The sequence below is a fragment of the Hydractinia symbiolongicarpus genome, chromosome 11 (assembly GCF_029227915.1).
Source record: "Hydractinia symbiolongicarpus strain clone_291-10 chromosome 11, HSymV2.1, whole genome shotgun sequence".
Classification (NCBI taxonomy): domain Eukaryota; kingdom Metazoa; phylum Cnidaria; class Hydrozoa; order Anthoathecata; family Hydractiniidae; genus Hydractinia; species Hydractinia symbiolongicarpus.
In genome coordinates, this window is record NC_079885.1 from 23,872,368 (window position 1) to 23,896,851 (window position 24,484).

General features: G+C 35.1%; 2 protein-coding genes across 2 annotated transcripts; one reads left to right on the forward strand and one right to left on the reverse strand.

Moving 5' to 3' along the window:
* The first annotated feature begins 1,056 nt into the window (after window positions 1–1,056).
* Window positions 1,057–1,999, forward strand: LOC130614187 (uncharacterized). The gene is made up of 2 exons (XM_057435599.1): window positions 1,057–1,454; window positions 1,515–1,999. The coding sequence occupies exons 1-2, from the start codon at window positions 1,299–1,301 to the stop codon at window positions 1,863–1,865; spliced, it is 507 nt and encodes a 168-aa protein (XP_057291582.1). The 5' UTR covers window positions 1,057–1,298; the 3' UTR covers window positions 1,866–1,999.
* Window positions 2,000–19,174: 17,175 nt separating this feature from the next.
* Window positions 19,175–20,176, reverse strand: LOC130613565 (uncharacterized). Its single transcript, XM_057434891.1, has 2 exons — window positions 19,951–20,176; window positions 19,175–19,872 (listed from the first exon to the last, which is right to left on the reverse strand). The coding sequence occupies exons 1-2, from the start codon at window positions 20,174–20,176 to the stop codon at window positions 19,175–19,177; spliced, it is 924 nt and encodes a 307-aa protein (XP_057290874.1).
* Window positions 20,177–24,484: the final 4,308 nt, after the last annotated feature.

A 24,484-nucleotide genomic window follows, 5' to 3' on the forward strand; every position in this document is an offset into this window, starting at 1 on the left:
TTCAGACAATGTTTTTAAAAATGAATATTTATTCCAGCATTACATTTTACTTTAGCCAGTTTAAATTACATCAACACCGAAAGCATACAAAGCCAGTAGCATTGCACCACAACGTACCCTCAGAAATAGGAATAAACATGTTCAAAATAACATAATGAATATTTCTGGCAGTGATGAAGTATCTGCTGTAAGCCAGACTGCTGTTCTGATAAAGTCATTTGAACAAAAACAGAGAGTGGAAATTATAAAAAAGTCACAGATCCCACCAGTGGAGATATCTGAAGAAACCATGGTCGCTTTGAAAGCAGATATTGGAATACCATGGGAAAAACTGAAAACAATGGCTCGGTAATTTCCAGTTTAAACTATTTCTTAAAAACAAATTCATTTTATGATCATCTGCATGTATTACAAACATGTTTTAATCCCTTTAGTTGATTAAGGACATTCAACATTAAACCAGCTGCAATCAACAAACAACGAGATGTAGCACAATCATGGGCTGGCAATGAATACATTGTTGAGAATACACCTTTTACAATGGAATCGAATGACCACAAAGGAGTATATGACGTTAGAACAGCACCCTGGTCATATGTAGCAGATCTTAAATCACACATCTTAGATCGTATGGATAAACTTCATGAGTAAGTAAACTTTTTTATCTTTATTCATAATTGTTGTTGAATGAAATTTTTGAATTAAATAATTATTTCTTATTGTACTTATAGCGAGATATTAACAACCACGAAAAGAATTACATATAATTCCTATTTTAATTAGGAGCAACTTTGTGATGCATCCTAAAGAATTTCAGAAAGAAATACATTTAAAGATTGGTGGAGATCATGGTGGTAAATCTTTTAAAATGAGTTACCAAGTTTGTAATGTCGAGAAACCAAACAAGAAAAGAAATACTGTGGTGTTTTCATACTTTGAGGCAAAGGATTACCGTGTTAATCTTAAAGTTGGTTTACAAACATTCAAAAGTCAAATTGACCAGCTTCAACTGAGCCACTGGAGGTAAATTTACCTTCATGGAAATCAAACCATCATGTAAATATTTTTTTTAGATCATTCAAGTTTGTTTTCTTATTAGGGGAAATCCAATCAGAGTTTTCATGTTTGGTGACTATGAATTTTTGTGTGCCGTTTATGGCCTTACTCGAGCAAATGGTAAATTTTATTACTTAATCGAAAGTGTTAGGCATATACCTGAAAACAGATGCAATTCAAAATGTTAAGTTTTATTTTTAGGACGCCACCGTTGTTTATTTTGTAACATCACTTCAACTGAGATGCAGTTAGCAGATCGTGGAGCTTCAGAGTTTCGAACTTTAGATACTTTGAAGCGAGACTTTGAAAATTTCAATGAGGATGGTGGCAATATTAAGAAGGCAAAGTTTTTCAACAATGTCATTGGTCAGCCTATGTTCAATATTCCAATAGATCAGGTATGTTAAAGCTGTTGAAAATTCGATCTAATAAAATATACAAAGGTTATTAACAACCAGGTTGCTCTCCCTGTACTCCATATCTCTCTTGGAACTTTTTTGAAATTCTTCAACATGCTAGAAGAAAAGTATAGAATCATTGATTTAAAAATTTCCAAAAAGATTGCTGGTGTCTTCACCAGCAAAAACGATATTGAGGAATACAACATGCTGCACCAGAAGGCCAAAGATCTGGAACATTGTATTGTTGATTGCACAGAAAAAATTGAATTGGTGAATGATGCTAGTGCAAGATCTGTGATTGACAATCCAGACAATGAAGAATTCATCAAAAAGACATATGAACCAAGACTAGAGTATCTTCAAACCAAATTAGTAAAGGTAAGTTTACACTTACAAAGCTTAGTCTGAATGCTAACCCCTTATTGGAAAAAACTTTTTATAAAAAAAATTAAAAAATAAAATCTAAATGAAAAAAAATATTTTGTAGGAAAAGGAAATGCACCATTTTTTGCACCATCTGGGGGTGGTGAAACAACGGTAAATTTTTTTCAGTGGTTACGACAGAGCGCAATTGCTCTTTCCCACCAGCATGATATTACGGTGCTTCGTTTACCATCTTCCACGCGGTAACAATGAAAGAGTTACGTTGTTTCCTCTTTAGCCAATACAAAATTTGACAGAGCGAACTTGCAGAATTCTTTGTCTGACTTAATGTTGTTGCCAATGACTACGTCATGTAAGTCACCAAAAGTGAGACGTCATCTGGGCCGTTTTGATGAAATCGATGCTTCGCTTGGTTCCCCCAGATTATTGTTCCTCGCTTTCAGTGTGCGCTTTGTAATTGGAGACGAGCTAAAATCCTTTAAGACATATTTTTAAGCGTCATTTTACAGAGATTTTGTAACAAAATTGAATCGTAAATTTAATTTTTTCTCACCTGTACACACCGCGTAATTTCAAAGCCAACTGATAGCCATCGTCTTTGTGTTTCTCTTTACAAAATGCCTAGTGCAGTACACGTTCAAATTGACACCCTTTGTTGAAAATGACTAAGTAGGTTGACTTTGGTTGAGATTCACGGTTAGTCAAACTCATTCTTTTGTTTTTTTAGTTCACTTTTACAGCTAGTAAAAAATGTTAATAAACCTTTTGTTTCATCAGAAATATAAAATACTGACATTCTGTGGGTGGGCTGAGTTCTTCGGGTAATAAAGACAGCGGGAAGTCATTTCTCTTTTTATTTTCTTAAATGTCGGCATTATTTCAAGCTTTTAGTTTTTTTAACTTTGAGCATTAAATAAACCGGTGAATTTTATACCAAACTAGGATTAGAATTATATTTTATCACTTGATTTTTACCGTTTTTTCTGTTAAAATACATTACCAAAGCTTGTTGACTCCATTTTAAACTTTGAACGTCACTTTCAATTTTGACTTGAAAATGAGATTTTGCCGCCTAAATCGATAACGAGGCTACTCAGACATGCAAGATTTGTAGCGTATTAGAAGAAAGACCTCGTGCTGCTTGGAAGCAGGACTTGCAGTTTTTTTAATGGAAATAGCTTTTTTTCCACATTTTCTTTTAATTTTAAATCTCAGACAATTCAAGCCTAAATGAAATGGAACTTTCTGGTTGTTCTATGAAAAATACTTTGATTGAGATTTCAACATTGTTCCAGGGGGAGGAAAAAGGGGACGAAAGGGAAAATTAGATAAAATTCCGTTCAATTTGACCCGGATTGTAGCTAGGCATGCAGTGTGGTCTTTAGCTTTCGATTTGTAGCAAAGCAGGCCTTACCATCGTTGCTTTTAAAGCGATTTCTTTCAATGGGGAGTAGTAGCTATTCCATATATAAATCATTCTATTTAGTTCTTTGATAAACTTTTTACGAGCTGCACCAGATGACAAGTCTCCAGAATTGCCTATTATAATCGTAACATCTTCCAATGTCAACCTTCCCTACATATGAGCTGGAGGAGGTCTTGACATTGCAGTTGGGAAAACGTCCGTTGAAGATGGAATCCGATCAATTGATTGATTTGATTTCGCTTTTGAGTCTTTTAAATGTTGAATACACTTGTATTTTCCGCAGGCCTGAGGTACTTTTACAAATGTTTGCACAGTGCAAACATTTATTGATGTTTAAACAAGACGTCGTATCAGAAAATACAGAAAGATCGTTATATTTTAATCCATTGCCTTGATCCGTTTTTTGTCGTGTATCAAGCAGAACTTCGTTCTCTTTAGCATTTTTTTTCAAAGAAACTATTGGTGCGGTTGCATCATCAAAAAATAGGTGTTTTATCATTTCATCCATTTTTCTATTTTTGTAAATAACCAGTAAGAAACCTGTACCCTCTTTATTAAAAGGTCCCCGAAAAGGAGGGTGCCTTTTTATGCGCTTTCTTTATTGACACAATGTGTAGATCCAGTGCACAATTTTTCAAATCTTTGCTCGTACTTCAAAGCTTTAACCTAAAATGTCCCCAATAAGGAGGGTGCCTTTTTATGTGATTATTTTAATAACTTTACGATTTTTTTCAATATACAATTTTAAATCTTTGACCACAATTTGAATTCTCCAGATACAAAAATATCCAAATCTCTCTTACCTCAAAGGTCCCCGATAAGGAGGGTGCCTTTGTATCTGGTTTACTTTAGATAAAAAAAGAAATACATACATAGTCTAAATCTAAAAAAAAAAATAAGCCTTGTGAAAAAAATATTTTTTTAAGAAACATTTGAGGCTTAAATTAACAAAATCTTATCAACATGAGGCTCAACTAAATACTTGCTTAAGTCACTAATCATTTTTAAGTCGACATCAGACGGAAGTTTTTCGTGAATTTTGTTTTATCGCTTTCACAAGCGTTGTCTTTAAATGAAAATGACAACTTCTGACGACATGACATGGTGACACTTAGTACAATTAGTGCATAATAATTTTCTGTTAAACGACTTCATATCGATAGAGTACACTTTTCCTAATATTTCTTTCTGTACATCATTGACAACAATCTTAGCACTGATATAAATGTCTTCGTTTTCACAAACTGTTCAGTTGTCTTTAAGAATCGTCGTGATTTGAACTTATGAACCATTAGCACAGATCCTCCTCTAGCACAGATCCTCCTCCACTTCGTTTGTTAAATCTCCTTAAAACGTAACAGGGATAGATCCAGTGTTATCATACATCACAGTTTACGATATTTCAAATTTTTATCATTATGAGTAGCACTTTCTATTTCGCACATGCTTGCAACAACTCCTTTCAAATGAAGGATTCGTTAAGAATATCACTAATGGATTTAAAGGTATATTCCAGAGTTGTGTTGTCAAACTTTAGTTCAGCTCTGCGTAAAAAGTGAAATCAAAATACATCCTCTTGTTCTTCGAGGTTTTGATGGGTGATAGCCCAGTGATGTAACCACTGATAGTAGACGCTTCCAAAGAGAAGGAGAATTTACGTTTAGTGGCAATGTTTCTATTAATGGATCGATATTTCGAACTAGTGAGATCTCTGTGTGAGATCTCTGTATGTAGAATAAAAGTTTGAATTTAAAACTACACAGATATTCCCGTTTATGGCTAAAATCTGTGAAATCGATGTTGGATCGAGTAAATTAAATTCATGGATAAAAGTGGAGTTGATGGTAGTTGTTCTAAAAAGAGATTTATTTACAAAATTCAGAAATTAAAAATATTCGATTTCAATATTTAAAAAGTAGTCAGTCATTTAGAAAGTTAACAAAACGTATGGTGCAATTATTACTTTTTGATGACATAACTACTTGTTTCTTTATTTGAATTCCACCGTTTGTTTTTTGAGAGAGTCTAAAGTCAGAATAACTGTTATGTCAAGTATATACAAAAAGAAAATGCACAAACATGAGGTCAGACTGAATGTTTGAGAGAGAATGTCAGGAAAGTATAGCAACTCAAGGGGGTGCAACAAAATGTAACACAGTATAGCATACAAAATAATGATATAATTTAACGCAGAGATAATATGGCAGCATCATGATCAGAATAATACAATGATATGGCATTATCAAAATGATTGCTCAATACATATACGTGGTCAATGATGCCACCTGATATATGAGTTGGTTTCTGTGCAAATTGAGTGTACCCAAATTGCTGAATTACATCAACTAGATTAGATATGGGAGTTTGGACTGAATCAAATAGGAGAGTAATTCAGTAAATTCATTCATGGAAGTTCTATGGCTTCCGTATACGAGCAGTATTCTATTGTGTCAGAACAATATTCAACACAAACAAAAGATACGCAGTGTGACATTATCGTCTATCACAGTAAGAATACTTTTGGTTATTTTTGAAGATTAGCTGATGATACGGAAACAACGTCTCAGAATTATGTGTATCATAGCTAATAGGTAATTGAGTTTCAGTTAAGCATATTATGTTAGATTGCCTTAAAAGTGAGTGATTTGCCAAATTCCTTTGCATGTTTCACAAATGATATTTAATAGGTTTATGAAAGGAGGTAAAATCTCATTTTGTGCAACAGTAGCTCTCAATCTATCATATTCTGAGAAAACATTCAAATTACATGTGATAGCTTTTGGAGTTACTTCACCAGATATGTAAGGATTTTCAATAATTCGTACCGTACTCAAACCTACATAAATTTGACCATGACTGAACTGTCGTTGTCTTTGGAGTTCGAAAGATATTACCGCATTAGGAATTGTCAGACCTTGCACTTTCTGAACTGTGCACGCCCAGGCTAACAATAATGGAAACTGCACTTTTACTTCGAGGTATACTGGCTTCAATCATTTTCGCAAAGCGTCAACGAAAAACATTACTCCAACACCCAGGAGGAAGTTCTTCAAGGATATAATTATTCCCTACATCGAGTCCAAGCGCTTGTCCCATGATATGGCAGCTGATCAACGAGCTTTAGTTATCATGGACGTCCTTACTGGACAGATGACGAGGGACGTCCTGAATCTGCTCGGTGAAAACAATATTTTCCTCACCAACCTCCCCCCAAACATGACCAAATATTACCAGCCCTTAGACCTTTCTGTAAAAGGATTCGCCAAACAGTACATGTCCAATAAGTTAGTGAAGAATTGGATAAAGAAGTTTCGGTTGTCTCTGCTGAAGTCATTACACGCCGAGTGAATCACCAATTTTTACAACCACATGACTTCCAATACAGCGAAAAATGTTTTGAAAGCGGCGAAGAATGTTTTGAAAGCGGATGGTTGTCTGCGGGTATAACGGATGCTATTCGTTTAGGTCTTAGTCAGCTTCCCTCATTCGATCCATTCGATGACTTAGCGCCTATGGTAGAAACGAATCTTGTAGTTGCTGATGATTTCGCTGCAATCTGTAACGTCTGAAACAAAAACGATTGGCTACTCTCGTGAAGAAGATTCTGACGACGATGACGATTACTGGCAACCAGCAAACGATTTTTAGTGTTTTCGACGAGTTAGACAAGGAAGCATAAACCTTTGTTATATTTCTTGATTATTGACATTATCTTTTGAACTGAAAAGAGCAAGAATTTGTTCCAAGAGTTATTTGTTTTTATTTGTTACAATAAAAATTATTTTCTCGTTGACAAAGATTATAGCCCTGCTTCTTTATCACCTTTGTTTGGGATTCTAAACCTTCTTTCTCAACGCCATTTCTATAAACTCAGCTGATTAAAAAAAAAGCAAAACGTTTTAGAAAATCCCTAAAACTGCAAAACCGCGAAACTTTGATGAACTCAACCTGTTAGGTCTTCAAGGAATTAATTAAAGTAAAAATGAAAAGGACACAACACATTTGAAAAGATAAAAAGAACTTTAACCAAGGGCAGGTAGGTTTCGACCCATGTCATCAGCAGAAACTAGACATCCCATCTTCCTAAATTAAACTTTAACCACTTTCTGTTCAACTGTGTACTTCTTTGTTTTTAACTCAGGTAATAAGTGGAGTCGTTACTCTCCAAAGACAAGAACATTTGTGATTAAACCCCCCTGTTGATATTTTTTCTTTTTTTGACTGGGTAATAAGTGGAGTCGTCGCTCTCCAAAGACAAGACCTAGTATGATCAAACCCCCTTGCTAACCTAATTTTTATTTGATTTTGTTGTGTAGTCAAGCCCCCTTGTTGACTCATTCTGGTTAAAATATTCTTACCTCAACTCTTCTAAAAAGAAAACATGCGACTCGTGACTGTTAAGAAGGCGGTCATCACAGAAAATTACTGCTCTATCGTAGCAATGTATCCACCTGTGAACCTTTTAGTGGAAGGCTATAGTCGTGTATTGACCATTATTTAAGTTGCTGCAATGGTTGATAACAGCCCTTAATTAAAAATTTTTACGAAATTTTACTTCTCCATCTTTGGTAAAAGGTATGGGAATAATACCAGGGTAAGCAGTAATATGAGAGGCACTTTTTGACACAAGGCCGTTGGCACTCGCAAAACTTTTTAGCTGTAAAATGAGATGGGAACCGCACGACACTACCTCTTTTTCAACTAGAGCAGTTTGATGAGCGTTGCAAACATGGCAGAAGTAGGCATTAGTGTCTGACAACTCCTCGCTTTCAAAGAAATTATCAAGGGAAGATTGTAACGTAGGGTGCAGAGAAATTGGATGCATGGTGCTATAACTTCTGAGGAGCTGGTAATATAACATGAATTGCAAGTGGTGGATGTCTTGATGCCAATACTAAAAAGACTTCTAAGAAATGGAAAGTCTAATGACAGACCAGGTAGAAGATATTCAAGTGATATGATGTGTCATAGCACGCAAAAAATGAGAGGGATCAACTGGACTTTTAGAAACACCTAAAAATGCTATGCCTAACTTTGAGGTTGTTTTGCTGACAGAAATAAAAATTCTCACCTCACTTTTCATACCTACTGACACAGAGCATAGGGCTAAAAAAGGTAGACCTGGAACCCAGCCCTTAGAAAGGTTGTCACAAAGAATGAAAAGCAGCAAACCTAAAAACAAAAAGCTTTCTGACCTTGACATGAACACTTGAGAAATCGTATCGTAATGCTTGGGCTGACCAAGAAACCGCCCTTTAAAAAGGTAGACTTGGAACCCAGCGGCGGCGACCAGAAAACCATTACATATCGTCTCAAACTTAAACAAGTAATTCACTTCACCACCCAGTCAACTTTTATGCTTCGAAATCTGCCACGCTCCATTCTTTGGAAGTAATTATTAATCGTCTCGAGATTGCAAGTGAAGACCAATCCTAACCAATGAAGAACACACACTCTTCAGTCACCAAAAACAAAAAGCCTTAACAATCTATGGTCTTTCCAGTGTCTCCTGGCAGTCATCTGGATCTCTGTTAGAAACAGGAAAAGAGAATAGACGTAACTACATCGCAATGCGGATATAACTTGGAATTGAAAGCACTGATTTGCAAATAATTTGAGAGAGTTCGGGAATAATCGGCCAAGAAACAGGAATTTAATTTGAATTTCCGCGAGTCGGCACCCTTCTTATACATCCACAACAATTTTACTTTTTCTTTGGAATCACCAAGTCAAATCCACATTAAAAGATCAAATGTTTACGAGATAAGGAATAAGACAAAAAATTATGCAAATGTGGCGAATTTTTTTTCAATATTTTAGTAGCTAGCTACATTTCTAAAATTTTCACTTTCTTTATGGTGGGAGCAGTTTTCTTCCTCAATAATAAAAAAGTATGAAAAATATTTTTAATATTGTTCAATTATGGATGGCTATGCTAGATTCCCCAAAACATTCAGCAGTGAAGCTATGATCTTTCTAAAAGAAAAGATTGGAAAGGAAATTGAAAGCTGATAAAGATTATTCCACCTGTTGAAAGTCATAAAAAACAAGTGTCTGTATGAAATTTTAGTAGCTCTTTTTTTAAAGGGAACAAGATGTAAGCAATTCTATCTGTGATACTGTTCGGACTGGTTGCTGCTTCTTACACTAGCACTATCCCAGATCCAACGAATGCTGTTCATCATGAAGGTGCTACTGATAAAATATCGTGTTGTTGTTACAAATATAGGTGCGTTCCAGCGAAGGAAGGCGAAAAGAAATTGTTGCTAATTAATAATATACCAGTGTTACCAAGGAGGAAGGCCGATAAAGGAAAATCGAAAAGATGATTTAACGATTGCGACAAATATTTATTTAAAAATATACAAGTGCTTACCAAAAACACTGTGTATATACTTAAGAATCGTGACAAATGAAATTACTTCTTTCCTGGAATCCCTCTATTTTCAATATAGATTTTTTAAAGGTTTAAAATTATGCAAACTTTTTTATGTTAAGACGGGCGCAAATGCGTCAAATTGTTCATCAAACAGCACCTCAAACTGTTTGATGAAATTTTGAATTATCGTGATCAGGATGAACACCCAAAACATTCAGTGCTTTCTGGCCAAGCGTTACAAATTCAGATACTGTTTGGTTTGACACCACTGATTTTTTAGCAGTATGCCAATCACTCAACTTTTTTTGGCATCTATAGCATCCATATGTGCTTGTAGTAGTACATTTACCACATATCTCATTAATACCCAATTTGACCAATGAATTGTCCGTAAGGTGAATTCACGGAATATGTTATATTAAGTACATTGAAAGACAGCTGTTCTGTTGGGAAGTGATCGCTGCACGAAAATTATCTCCAGTTTGACGAAGAAATATTGTAAGTCAATGTCCAAATTCCCATATAACGACTGTCACCTTTTAAATATTTGAAAAGTTCATCTTGTTTTGATGTCTCAATAAACTTCATTCGATCAAATAAATCTTTAGATTTAAAGATAAAATTCAAAGTTTCAGCTATACAACACGAGGCACTCGTACACTCATCTAACCCACATTTTTCCTGATTTTGGTGACAAGACAAAATTTTCCCAACATCTAAATTATTTCACGTACATCACTATAGCTTACTATGTTGACATTATTCTGTATCAAAATTTTTTTGAGTGTTTTATCAGATCTTTGCAACAAATTGCATTTTCCGACAAGCAATTCAGCACAATCTTTCAATGACACATTCTTTTGTAAATTATTTAAATCTACCCCATTTATAACATGTTGACACATTGGTTTATTGTCCAGGATTTCCTCTTCCAATAAGTCTGGATGTTTTGATATTAAATAAGCAACATAATCTGAAGAGAAATTAATTTTTTAACTACAAAATATCAATGTATAAATCAATCCGTTTTCAACATACTAAAGTTAAACTTGCATACATTAGGAAATGAAATAGGGCACATGGTTCTTAAATGTGTGGTAAAACAAAAGAACTCACTGCCAGAACAGTGTTTTGTACCAACTGATTTCATTTCCGACAAAAGATTTCGAACAGCTACACTTGAAACAGGATCCTTGATCCATGTATTGGTGGAAGGACATGTAATTTCATAAATGGAAAACTCTTTTCACATTCTATATAACATACACCATTTTCACATTTAATAAATCTAGCAGATTTAAAACCACACGTAATAGGTACTTTCTGTTCATCAGCTCCTACACATGGGAAATGTTGCAAATAATTTTCAAATGATAACACTTTCAACCACTGGAAGTTTGTACCAGTGATTGTATGACATTCTATGTCGTCAAAATTATTCTCCTTTTCAATAGAAACTATCTCCTAAGAAGCATCACGTTGTGATTGTTGCTGTATTATTATGATTATCATCATTGTCAATGTCAACAGAAGAACTTTCGATACAATTGTAAATAGACACCATAAAATTAAGAGCGAGGCCATTTCTTTTTTGACCGCAATCCTAATTTTTCGAAAAGATTTTTAGCAATAGTTGACAGACAAGCTTCTAACAATGTTTTCATTCTGTTGGTGTTGTCTTTCTTGCAGGCCAGAATTCACATTTTCCAACTCAGCTATATTGGGTTCCACTTGACCTTTTCTGTATTTTACAATAAATCTTGTAAACTTTTCTACAATTTGTTAACAATTTACGGCAACATGTATAACCGTCTCTCAAAGCATATTTCCCACAAAACCACGAATTCACATTTTCCTGCGGCTGCGATCTTTTTCTATGAGACTTTGACCAGCAGATCTCTCATCCCCGGCCGGTCCCCAAACGGATCCTTTCACTTTGACAACTTATAAGCGCAACGCAACAAGTATGTGATCGATTTCAATGGCACTACTGGATTCACTATTTACAATTCTTTAAAAAAAACCTATTGTTTCATTTTTTACGGCTCTGAAACCGATACTTAGACGAGAAACTGCACTAGGTGTCGTTAGGCCGTGAATCCCCACTTGCCCGGTCAGGGGCTTCACGGCTAGATCGCCGTGTTTTATTTTTACTATTTCTATTTAAACTTTTTATTTATTTAAAAACACTTTAATTATATCAACACTCCCACTGAACTACCTGATATACTTAGAAGCTGAGCAAGTTCACCTTAACTAAGGTCCCTGTAAGGGGCATCAGCAGTGACTCAGCCTCACTTTCTTTTACTTAAACCTGGGTGTAATATTACCTTCTTATATATTCAGTGGACTTTCACTACCTGATTAAAAAAATCTCTACAGTTAAGTGAAAATCTTTTAAGTATGTCATGACGACCATACATTTTGTTAAACACTTTATAAACCTTTTCCAACTTGGCACCTTTCTGACACATCCTGGGTGGAATTACCGAAGTCAGTTTTCTTGGAAGTAGCTCTGCCGATTCTGAGGATTTCAGCTCCAATTGACGGATAAAACATACTTGATGGTATGTTACTGCTTTTGCTTAGAATGATGTTTATATCTAAGAATGATGCTTGGTCACCATCGTGCTCCCTTTTTAATTCGAGATTTTTGGGATACGTCGTCACTCTACAAAGACAAGACTAAGTATGATCAAATCCTATTGTCACAATGATTTTCAGCATTATTTTTGGCAAAAAAAACAAAAAGGTGTGAACATGACAAATTTTTGTTACCAGCATATTTAATATACTTTTTCATTATTAGGCTAAAAAGACAATAGCATTGTCAGGAGTCGTGAGTAGAGCGCAGAATAGCTTTCGGATTGCTTTGTCATTGTTGAATGCCATACGCGAAATAACTTTTCTTTATTTACGAAATAAGAAATCAAACACACACTTATTGCAAATGTGCGAACAAAAACTTTGAACTAACAAAAATGTTTCATTATAGACTATAATTATTTATGAAATCTTAACTATAATAGAACACATCTATTGTTCTATTTCTCTCCGAGATGTACAGAATTCGACAAACGAGATGATAGAACATGCCCTGTCCAAGTATTTAATGTGATATTCATAAAACATCCGGCGAACAATCAATCAACCAGGTTTGTGTATAGAGAGGGTTGAAGTTCCAATTTAACAAATATTACGTAATGTATCCATATAAGGCCATGTTACATCCAAATAGGTAAACGCCTTAATAATAGTAACCTGGCTGCTAGCGCGATCGAAAGTAGGAGCTTCACGAAGTGCGCTACACACGTTTTATGCTCTCAGAAGATAATTTTTAACTACAAATAATAAAGGATGTAATTTAGAGAAAACCTATTTGTGGACAACCTTCTACAAGCATGTACAGTTTGAGAGCGGCATCCATAAGCTACTTGCTTTTGCATAATAGATAAGTTTCAGTGTGACGTTGATGATTTGGTTTTGTATCAAAACCAATACGTTCTTCACACATACATAGGGGCTAAAAATGTAAACAACAGACAACCATGCTCAAACATATATACAGTCAAACAAATATAATTATGCTAAAATTGCTAAAACTTGTACTCAAAAAAACAAAATCAATCCTAGTGTCTATTCGATCTTGTATTTCTGAAAAATGCACTAATTACAGCAATCACAAAATTTCTGCAGACTCTCCATAGATCTTAACAATACAAACGTATAATATGTACCAAGAGAGATTGGAGTGTGGGAGTTTTTGTGTGCTTCTGTGCATTTCAAATATTTAATGCAAAAAGATTAGGTTTAAGGTTTCATGAATACCGGTCGTTTACAGAAATTTGTTCAACTAAAGAGATATGAGTTTACATTTGTTATTAATATTTTTTTATAAAGTAATTTTGCAAATTTTAAGTTAAAGATAAATGTTAAGAAGTTAAGATAAATGTTATAATGCCAAAAGGAAAAGACAGGATTGGACCTCCAATGGTAGGTTTTCATCAAATTTTTATCTGACATGTTAATTAAATATATAATTTTCTCAGCATATAACCAGAAATAATAAAAATGAAAAGTCTCTAAATTATAGGAAAATCGACTATTGCCTCCATGAACGCTGTTATTTAAAACATAATCGTTATTCTAAGGTGTCCAAGCGTGGCCGAAAACAACATGGTTTATCAAGAAAACAGTATAATCAGCTAAAGTATGTTGCAGGTATACTTAGAGAATATGGCTATTAAAGAAAAGGAAATATTTTTGAATTGCATGGAAATAGATTTTTCCGAAAAAGCCAAAGAAAATGATGTATCAGTGTTGGTTCGCGAGATTTTCGGTGTAACATTTCTAATGCAAAGGGTAAGAAAACGATTATTGTATGAAGAAAGTGTGGTCTGCTTTAGCCTTCGCATTTTTAATTTTATTTCTCTTTTCGATAAATAAAATGAAAATGGTATTCATTTTTTTGAAAATTTATTATGTCTCTCTAATAATTTAGTCTTAACAAAGGCAGAAGGCAAGCGATGAAGGAATAGAAAATGATGCAGCTTTTTCTAGAGTATCTATTATTGTTGGTTCTTTAATGGGATGTTACTAAGAGTATGATTAGAGCTTGATAAATTAGAAAATATAAATTGGCTGCCTGCTTGCTTGCTTACTCGTATACGAATGGAACCTTGGTTTGGCGACTTGGCCTTTGGGAGTGGTTATACAAGCCGCAAAAGCTTTTTATTAACAAAAAGTTCTTTCCCAAGAAACATTTTTACACCACCTGTCATATTTCGACTTCTCTTAATCGACATCAGGGTCGAGAAAGGAAACACCTATATCCGACTAGGGCTTAAATCGGCTCACAAAAATCCACTAACCATTCCGAAAATTTTAAATTTAAAAAAAAAGGAGCCCGTATATACTACCTTTAAGGTCCCAACATTATTTTTTTATAATTTCCAACATACCTTAATACAAAATCTTCTAGTTGCAAGCGTTTTTCAGCCTGAAACGTTAAATACAAATTAGTACATCTAAGTGCCAAGATTGAAATCTTAATATTTTTGTGAACGAATTTTATGGTATTTCAAAGAAAGACTTCATTGTTTGCTATATTTATCTTTTTAATTTTTTTTGCACTCAAAGAAATACATAGTGGCAGAAACATTCCCAGAAACGCGAAATATATATCTAAGCGAAAAAATTTTTACTGGAAATCGTCTATTAAGAAATAGGTTAATTAGAGGATTATTCGAAATGCAATTCAAAATAAATTTAGATCCTATGAGACACATTGGCATAAGCGATTTTCCATCTTATCCAACTCGACATATACCTTTAAACCGCGTTGTTGCGATATCACCTGCGCCAATCGGGAAAGACTAACTTGCATCGATGTTTCATTGCACCGGTAACCGTAAAGAGAATACTGGCAACTACATCATAATGCAGATACAACTAGCCAGAAATTTTAATGTAAAAAGGAGGTTTCTCTCCAACGAATAGGAAGCCACTGGAGAACTTCCGTAGTCTCCCCTTTACAGGGATGATCGAAAACCTAATGGATATTGGCTGTACTGAAACAAACACCTATGAATATGGAAACATGAAGATTGGTGAAATTCACCCAGGCCCTGAGTAAGTATCCCCTGCCTTCTGCAAGACCCTTAGAAAGGTTGTGACAAAGAATGAAAAGCAGCAACCCTGGAAACAGAAAATCTTTCTGACCTTAGACATAAACAGTGGAGAGAGAAATGGTATCGAAATGCTTGGGCTGACCAAGAAATCACGTCTTAGAAAGGTAGACTTGAAACCCAGCGGCGGCAACCCAGAAAACTATTACATATCGTCTGGAACTTAAACAAGTAATTCCCCCAGTCAACTTTTGTGCTTCGAAATATGCCACACTGCATTCTTTGGAAAGAGTTATCAATTGTCTGAGATTGCAATTGAAGACCCTTTCTAACCAATGAAAAACACACACTCTTTAGAGACCAAAAACAAAAAGCCCTGGCGATATATGGTCTTTCCCACCGTCACCAGTCTTTCCTAGCAGTCAACTGGATAAGTGTAAGAAACAGGAAAAGAGAATAGGCGTTACTACATCGCAATGCAGATATATCTAGCCTTTTAGAACAGAAATTTTAGGCGTAAAAAACCCTCGATAAGTAAATTGAAGTTCTTTCAAAACTTAAATCCATCCAGTACTTAAACATTGGCAAGTGTGGACACTATGAATATAACAGCTCAAGAAAACACGAATTTCATATTCGATCGACAATATCAGGTATCGCTTGCTTTTTATTATTGGTTTGTAAAGACAATCGTTAGGTAATCTAGTTAATTTTGTATGTAACTAGAAATTGATTTCATTGAACGGCGGTTTGAAATTTCAATTGGTCGATCATTTATACATATTATATACTTTTGGTTTAATGCTTAACCATTTTTCACCATAAGACGGCAAACTTTCCTTGCGTGACTTTTACTATTGCTTTTCATGGTGCAATATTTTGGATAAAATCAATTTGGTCAATTTCTAGATTCAAAGGAAACTCTGTCCGAAATATACATGCCAATTCCACCGCCTTTTCCTGTACTACGAGGGCGACTCAGTATAACCCAGGATATTGAAAACTTCGTTGGGCCTATAATTCGTTAAGTTTCTGTTTCTGTGAATGCATATACGTCGATGTTGGGATAAATGTTCAATAAACTTGTTATCTGTAATATCTTTGTAAACAGATGGCTTACATTCAGATGCAACATCATACCACGTAGTCTCAAAAATTCACTCAGTGATTGAGGATCAGGGCATGGATATTATGATTACACAACTTTTACACTATTGATATGAATATTTAAAATTTGTTAGGATAGTGTAATGTTTTCGAAAAAGAAAATTTCATTATGGTATTCTCGTAAAGATTTAATCTTTACGAGATTAAATTTCAATTTTTTTGCCAAATTAGCGAAAATCTGACAAATATCAAATCCAGCGAAGTATATATAATATGTATATGTAATGTTTTAAAAGTGGTGCAAAATACGAATTCTAGTGACATTGGCTTGTATTCTATTGTCTTTTTACTGTTAAGTAGTACTTTATTGAGAGAGAATTTTGGGAGAATTTTTCGCGGTACGTCCCCGTCCCCAAAAATTTTGCATTTCGGGGGATATAAGTTAGCGAATTAAAAATTTTCAAAAATTTGTGTTTTTGACCTGTGTATTTCCTGAACTTAGTTTAGAAAGATACTATTTATTTATTTCAGAATTTATTTTTGCGGAAGTATGATGAGCACATTTTTCGCGCTGATTTAATTTCGTGGAACTGACCGAAAAAAAGCGAAACTGCGAAAACATTTCCTAATAAGGAATTTTGAACAGAACATTACGACCTTATCAATTTTTACTTTGGGAAAATCTTTATTGTCCAAAAATGTTCGCCAACACGGATTATTCCCAAACAATATGGCAACGTGAATTTAAATTTTGTTCCTTTACCGTCTTTTCCAGTGATCCCATCCGGAAAAAATTTATTTCAAAATAAGAAAATAATTTACAAAGAAGTGGCTGGCCACCGCAATGATGAACTCAACCTGTTAGGTCTTTGAAAATAAGCTAGAAGTTGTACTCCTCTAGAAAAAATGCCTCTAAAAGCACAATTCTCCCTTTTTTCAAGGATTAATTAAAAAAATAAAAAGGACACAACACATTTGAAAAGATGAGCAGAATTATAACCAAGGGCAGGTAGGTTTCGACCCATATTTCTGAACCTAAATACCCTAAATCTTAGAAAAAAGTACATGGCAATCATTTGCTATGATACATTTGCCGGAACTAAGCCTGAAGGGAACGGAGAACCTGCTTCATAACCTGATTCATATTGATAATTTCAATAAAGAACATCTCATGATTTGTTTCTATATATAATACTACTTTAACCCTATACACCAATCCGACACTGCCGTGACCGCGTTCAATATGGAGGCCTGGGATCCATGAGGGGGTGAAAAATTCCAAAGCCGTAGGCCATTTTAACTTGAGCAAACGAAGTATAAACATCATTCACTAACAAAAACCAGCAATATTTATATTTAAGAATGGATTTCGATATGGTAGCAAAGATGAAAGTTGAAGAATTGAAAGTCTTTTTAAGACTTCGTAATTTATAACTTACAGGAAAGAAGGAAGAGTTAGTTGCAAGTGTTTGCTGCTATAGAAAATAAAGTTCAGCCTGTGAAAGGAGCTGCTGAAATCGAGCTCGAACTAAAAAATGACTATGAAAGCAAATTAAAATTCGACAGCAGAACTATTCCAGATCCATTTAAGATACCTCTTGGATGGCGCGATGAAGCTGAGGGCATGGCCTTTTGGCCTTTATTATTGTACCCTGACATTTTCAGTTATTTAATGTTTTATCCGCAGAACTGGGAAGCAAGGATTTGAGTGACTATAAAAATCGCAAAGCTTATAGTTACTATACATCTGGTTGGTTAAAGCCACTCTTATACCATGATTTGACTGGAAGCCCATATTGTATATTTAAGGGACAATGCAAGAAGTCACAGAACTTGAATGATCCACCACATAAATTGTGGCTAATTATTGAAAAAAACCCTGTTACAATAAGAAGTTGTTATTGTACGTGTATGGCAGGTATGAGCCAAACTTGCAATCATGTAGCCGCTGCAATGTATCGAATTAAGGCAGGAGTAAGAATGGGACTTACAAACCCTGCCTATACTAGCAAAGCTAATGAATGGCTGCCAAATCATGCTGGGGTAGCTACCATAAAAGCGAAAGACATGAAGTTAAATCGTGACGACTTTGGTCAACGAGGAAAAAAAAGCGGGCTCTAGTGTCAACACCAAAAAAGACTTTTGATCCACTTGTTGACTGTGACACAAAATTGCTTCAGCTGACCGATATTGCCAATGCTGTTCAAGAAATAGCCCCTGGGAGTATTTTGTTCACGGCTGTGCCAAAACCAGAAGTGGACTTTTGTTGTGAAACTTCAGGCAAGCCAGCTGAAGAACTCAGGCTGATTCCTAGTGTAAAAGATGTGTTAGACATTTCGAATAACACAAGTGAATTCCAGGAAAAGTTATATGTGAACTTGACAAAGGAAAATATTAAGAAAATTGAAGAACTAACACAGGGCCAAAGTACTAACGAATTATGGTTTAGCTACAGAAAAGGTGTAATCACTGCCTCAATGTGCCACGAAGTTTCCACAAAAGTGCACAAAATTATTAGAGGTGGTGGTGTCTGCGTAAATATGTGGGCATTAACATTAGAATTGAAGCCGTATTTGTTTTTTTGTTGCAAAATTTTGTAAATAAAAACTTGAAAGCTTTTAATAAAAAACTTATCCTGGAAATAAGTGCTAGGAAGCCCTGGAATTTAGTTTGTCTGAGTAAGGCCAAGGATCTTGTCCAAAGGGAAAACAACAACAACAAATGAATTACTTTAGCTACAACAGCATGTATTAAAAGTATAAAAAAGAATAAATAACTTGTACAATCATGTTTGTTAACGTATAAGTCTGGGCTTAAGATTACATAGAGCAGCACATGCCTTGACAATGTCATCAGCATGCTGCATCATAGTAATAGGTAAAACAGTTTTCAAGATGCGGTAGAACTTCACACGATTAATAGCACGCTCCACATGTATTCGTAGATTGGCAATTTCTTTAGTGTTCTTGCACTCAGTTGATGTCATCTGACTTTTAATTCTAGCACCAGGTGGAACACTCAAGCTACAAAATTTTAGCAGTAGTTCTTCTCTTATTTGAAACCCTCTATCAGCCATTACTTCGTCGTCCCGTTCTAACAATTCATAAAACCCACTATTCTTTGTTATATATCGATCGCTGGCCCGACCACCATAACAGTCAAATAAAAATGTTATGAAACCTGCAGGTGATATACCAATTAAGAATTTTATTGTGTTGTGGTGCTTGTAATCGGACCATGTAGCTGCTTGGTTTAGTAAAGATTTTGGTCTTGCAATAAACACCTCAGTACAGTCAATAATTACTCTGCATTTCGAGTGTCCAGTTTTAATAAAGGCATCAGGTAAATTGTCTCTAATCGCTTCTCTTGGTAGCCATACAACAAGAGCGTTGCCCAGAACTTTGCTTAAAATCTGTATCCATGTCGTGAAAGTGTTGGAACAAATAGTGGGTGAAATTCCGAAGCGGTCAGCAAGGTCTTCATTTAGTAAACCTAAACGCTACCTCATCAAAGTTAGCAAAAATTCGTCACGATGTGTAAGGATTTTGCTTGCTGGAGTAGAATAAGTACGTTTGACTTTGCTGTAGCTATTTGCACGTTTAGGGCCTCTCCAGTATCTGATCTTAGATAAGTATGGGTTCAAAAGTTGAAAAACTGATTCAAACATGCCAATAGATACTATGCCAGTGTAAAAATTTATTTTTTGGTCTGTCTTTATTTTTCGCCATGTAAAAACACTTTTTTTAGTATTGAAGACTTTCACTCTGTTGGCAGTTTCAACTTGTAATGTTAACATATTTATTTTTCATGCAAGAGAATCAATAACATTTTTCTTGTAGCTACATCCCTCCCATTGCTGAGTTAATGATGATGAAAAATAGGAATGTTCCGATACTGGTGAAAAGAATGATGATGATTGACATGGTAATTCATTATTACCATTATCATCAACATTAACATTATCATTAACAACATTATCAACATTATCATTAACAACTGCTTCGTCAACTTCTTCATTTAACTATTTTTTTTTCTTACAGTTAGGTACAACACCTGAACGAAATAATTCTCTTCTTGGTCGTTTTTGTAAGAGTTCGTAACCCATGTTCAAAGTTGGATCTGGATTGGCGGCAGTGGGCACCCCATCAGCAAAATGAAACGAACACACTCTGTCACTTCCAGCAGGAGTCCTTTTTGATTTATTATGTCCTTCTCGCTTAATAAGTTTAATCCAATTCTGCCTTTGCTCGTTGTTGTTCTTACTGCTCGGAAAACAATATAAATAAAATGGTCGTTCGCATCCACATAATTCCTTGATAACATTGTTGTGTATATCACACAATTCTTTCTTCGACTTTCCAATTTTATACTGGCTATTCGTACAACCATTAACAGCACAATTTACGCTGGGCATTTTGTTTTAAAAATAACAGTTTGTTTATGGCTATATTTATTTTGTATGCATCATTTTCTTCTTTCTTTTCACTCTGTTTGCTCCTCTCTCAACTAATTTTTCACCCCTTCTTCGCGGATTCCGCCCCCCCCCCCCCTCAATAACCTTTCATAGGATTGTTCAAATTGAATCAAACTTAGCACACTTATAGTACGTCATAAAAGGAACAAAATGGCGGCAATAAATTTTTGCTTGCGTCAGCACATTTTCTGTGACGTCATCAGAAGCTTGAAAATTGTTAAAAATGCCACTATCTGCTTAAAATATAATTACTTTTGTTCTAGAGCGAATTTTTACATTCTGTTTGAAGTTTCTGAAAGCTAAATAAAAATTTTTTAACATATCTTCCGGTTTTTACATGGATCGGATAAAAAATTGCCAAAAATTGCCCGAAAATCTGTTTTTTTCCGATTTTCGGGTAAAATCTGACAAAATCGGGAAATCGGATTAGTCACGTGTCAAAATTATTCAAAATTATTTTTCTTGATGAAACAAAGTTGTCTTGCAAGTTTTAAGTTATAAGGATAATCCTAACAGGAGTTATTATATTTTCCCCATTATAAGGATTTCATAGAGATTTTAGGGGTAGTTTCGAGTAATGGCCAATATCAAAGCCTCTGAAAGGTATGGGACCTAAAAATTTAGCATGCAGGTGTCTAATAGATAAATGTTGAAACTCAGTAAGTATCATAGCCATATAAGAAAGCAATCAGGAGTTATTAAAAAAACACCGTCAGGGGGGGCGGAATCCGGACCGAATAGGGTTAACATCAATTTATTGCCCAAACCAATAATCTCAACAAACTTGACAAAGATCATTACAATAAATTATTAAACGATTTGGTTCGGTTACATCAAGAACGCTACCGTTAAGATAGACGAAAGAATAAATTTAAATGGAAAAAACATTGTGAAAGGAAAGTATATTGCCAACAGAATCCCCCAAAACAGTAACAACTTTTGCTTCATCACACTTAAAGATCATAAAGCGAACTTCTAAAACGTGGAAGCACAATGATAAACTCCACCAGTTAAGTCGTAGATTTAAAGTCTAGAGTTTTTGCTTCTCTAAGGAATTCTCCCAAAGACCCAATTCTTCCTTTTTCGAAGGAAATAATTGTCACATATGAACAAAACTTTGGAAAACTATTAATTCAGCAAAAAAAAGGAACTAGCTCGCATTAGTAAAGTAATCCTACATAAAAGAAAAAGTCAATTATTCATATTGAATGCAATTTACATAAACTATGTCGGATTATACCGGGACGATGGTTTTGCATTTAAAGATACCAGCGGACCCGCGACAGAACCAATCAAAGAATGCGGTTTAAAAATTCTTATTGAATACAACAAGAAAATTGTGATTTTCTTAGACATCACGCTAAATCTTAACAATGAAACTTTTAAACCATACAGCAAACCAGAAAACATAATTCAGCACATCCATACTCGATCCAACAACCCACCAAATGTCATTAAACAAATTTTAATCAAAATCGAACAGCGCTTTTCCGAACATATTTTGCAAAGCTGCCCCAATGTATGATAAGACGTTAAAGGAATCCAGACATGCTGTTAAACTGAAATACCCAAAACGAAAGAAGTCTGTTTTGTTTGTGGGGAAATAAAAAAGGAAAAAGGAAAATAATATGGTTCAATTCCCCTTATAGTGTAAACGTGTCTAGACAAAGACTTTCCGTAAACAAAGGAAGCTCCACAAAATATTTAATCGTAACAACGTAAAGGTTTCCTACAGCTGCACAAAAAACATGAAAGTGTATATAAATATCCATGTTGTAACCCGATTGCGATTTTATTTCATAAAATTTCCGTCGATATAATGCTGAGTCATCCAACCCTATAGCGCTAGAATAAGCGCGACCCTGCGGGCCCCACATATCCTCTTTTTCCAACCTTCGCTAGCGAGGAAAGACGTATCTTGTTTTGTTTACTAAAGGAAAAGGTATTTTATCTTTTATTATCCTAGCTAAACTAGAATTCTTGATAGAGTTAGCTTATAAAAGCAACTCTCCTAATACTCATTGACATATGTGATGAGTCATTTTGTGGTTAAAACATTTCTCGGGATGTGAAAACAAAGTTTTCTCTTATCTTCAGATTTTCAAAAATGGCTAGCAATGTTACCGAGAATGAACCTACTAATGTTACTGAGAACGAACCTGTTTGTACTGGGACAGAAATTAACACCAGTCAATCAGAGAAAGCATCCAGGAAGAGGGAAAACTCCCTTCCTGGGACCGACAGCACCGTCAGTGATCAATCAGAAGGGGATTATTGCCCACCTTTAAAGAAATTTGAGGTGGTTCCCTCAGAAAGAGAGTATAGTTATAATTTTACAGAAGATCAAAGAGACTATGTTGTTAAACATTTTGCAACGTATATTAGTGATCATGATTTAAAATCTTGTATTTTAAATAAAAGTCCTGTCCCAGAGAATGTACCTGGCCCATCAAACTTGGACAGCTATCTGAGAGCATTGCTGGAGGAAAAGACCAAGTCCCCAGTTGTTGCAGAGGACAAGTCGAGTCAAAAAGTCCAACAAAAAATAACTGATGTTTTAGGGCCCTTGTCTAAAATATGGTCATTAATGCAAAGGGCATTATCAGCTCAACCAGGTGAAATAGAAGTAGCTCTGGCGGAAGTGAATGAACTGGTAGAACAGTCGATTTTGCTGTTGGGACAAGCGAACAATGCGGTGACATATTTGCGTCGTGTTCGTGTTTTATCTGCTCTCATGAAAGATACGAAAAGTAAACAATTGCTAAAAGAAAAATCTTCATTGCTTTCCAACATGGGAGAGGATATATTTGGAGAAAAATTTCGGGATGACTGGTGCTCAAGCATGAAAACTAAGCAGAAGTGCCAGGAGCTTTTGAAAAAGGAATTCAAAGGAAGTTATACTCCCTTTCGTGGAGGCTCTCTCAACCGTGGAAGAGGTTCGAGAGGGCGTGGATATTTTGTCAGAAAAGACTACGGTTCTTCCAGTACAACAACCAGTTCCAACTCAGGAGGTAAGAATACTTTCAGTTTACAATTCACACCTGCCAGAAATAATGCAAGTGAGTATAAACCATGTACATCCTCTAATAAGGTCCATGTTTTCAAACATAATTCCAAGGGTACCATTAGCAGGAAGGTTACAACATTTTGCAAAGAATTGGGAGAAATTGACACAAGATCAAAATATTCTGTCTGTAGTAAAAGGGTATGTGATCCCATTCCTTTCTGTACCTCAGCAAAATCAAAAACCTCTGACTCCTCATATAAGTCAAGAGGCAAGGTTACTGCTAAACAACGAAGTATTAAGCATGGTACAAAAAGGAGCTATTCACAAAGTGAGTCATGTACCAAACCAATTTCTGAGCAACATGTTTGTGATACCAAAAAAGGACGGTGGAAATCGTCCGATAATAAACCTGAAACATTTGAACAGCTTCATACCATATTCCCATTTCAAGATGGAAAGTTTAGGGCTTCTCAGGGATCTGCTACAACAAAACGACTTGATGTGCAAAATAGACCTGAAGGACGCATACTTCTGCATACCAATAAGCAGTCAATCGAGAAGGTTTCTCCGGTTTCTTTGGGAGGGAAGCCTTTACGAGTTCCTCTGCCTGTGTTTTGGTCTGG

What these genes read in the sequence shown, in the direction of transcription:
- LOC130613565 (XM_057434891.1), bottom strand. Translation starts at nt 20,176, where the DNA reads ATGTTAACATTACAAGTTGAAACTGCCAACAGAGTGAAAGTCTTCAAT. An exon ending in TAGCTACAGCAAAGTCAAAC is followed by an intron (nt 19,873 to 19,950) that starts GTACTTATTCTA and finishes GGTAGCGTTTAG; the next exon opens with GTTTACTAAATGAAGACCTT.
- LOC130614187 (XM_057435599.1), top strand. Translation starts at nt 1,299, where the DNA reads ATGCAGTTAGCAGATCGTGGAGCTTCAGAGTTTCGAACTTTAGATACT. An exon ending in TCAATATTCCAATAGATCAG is followed by an intron (nt 1,455 to 1,514) that starts GTATGTTAAAGC and finishes ATTAACAACCAG; the next exon opens with GTTGCTCTCCCTGTACTCCA.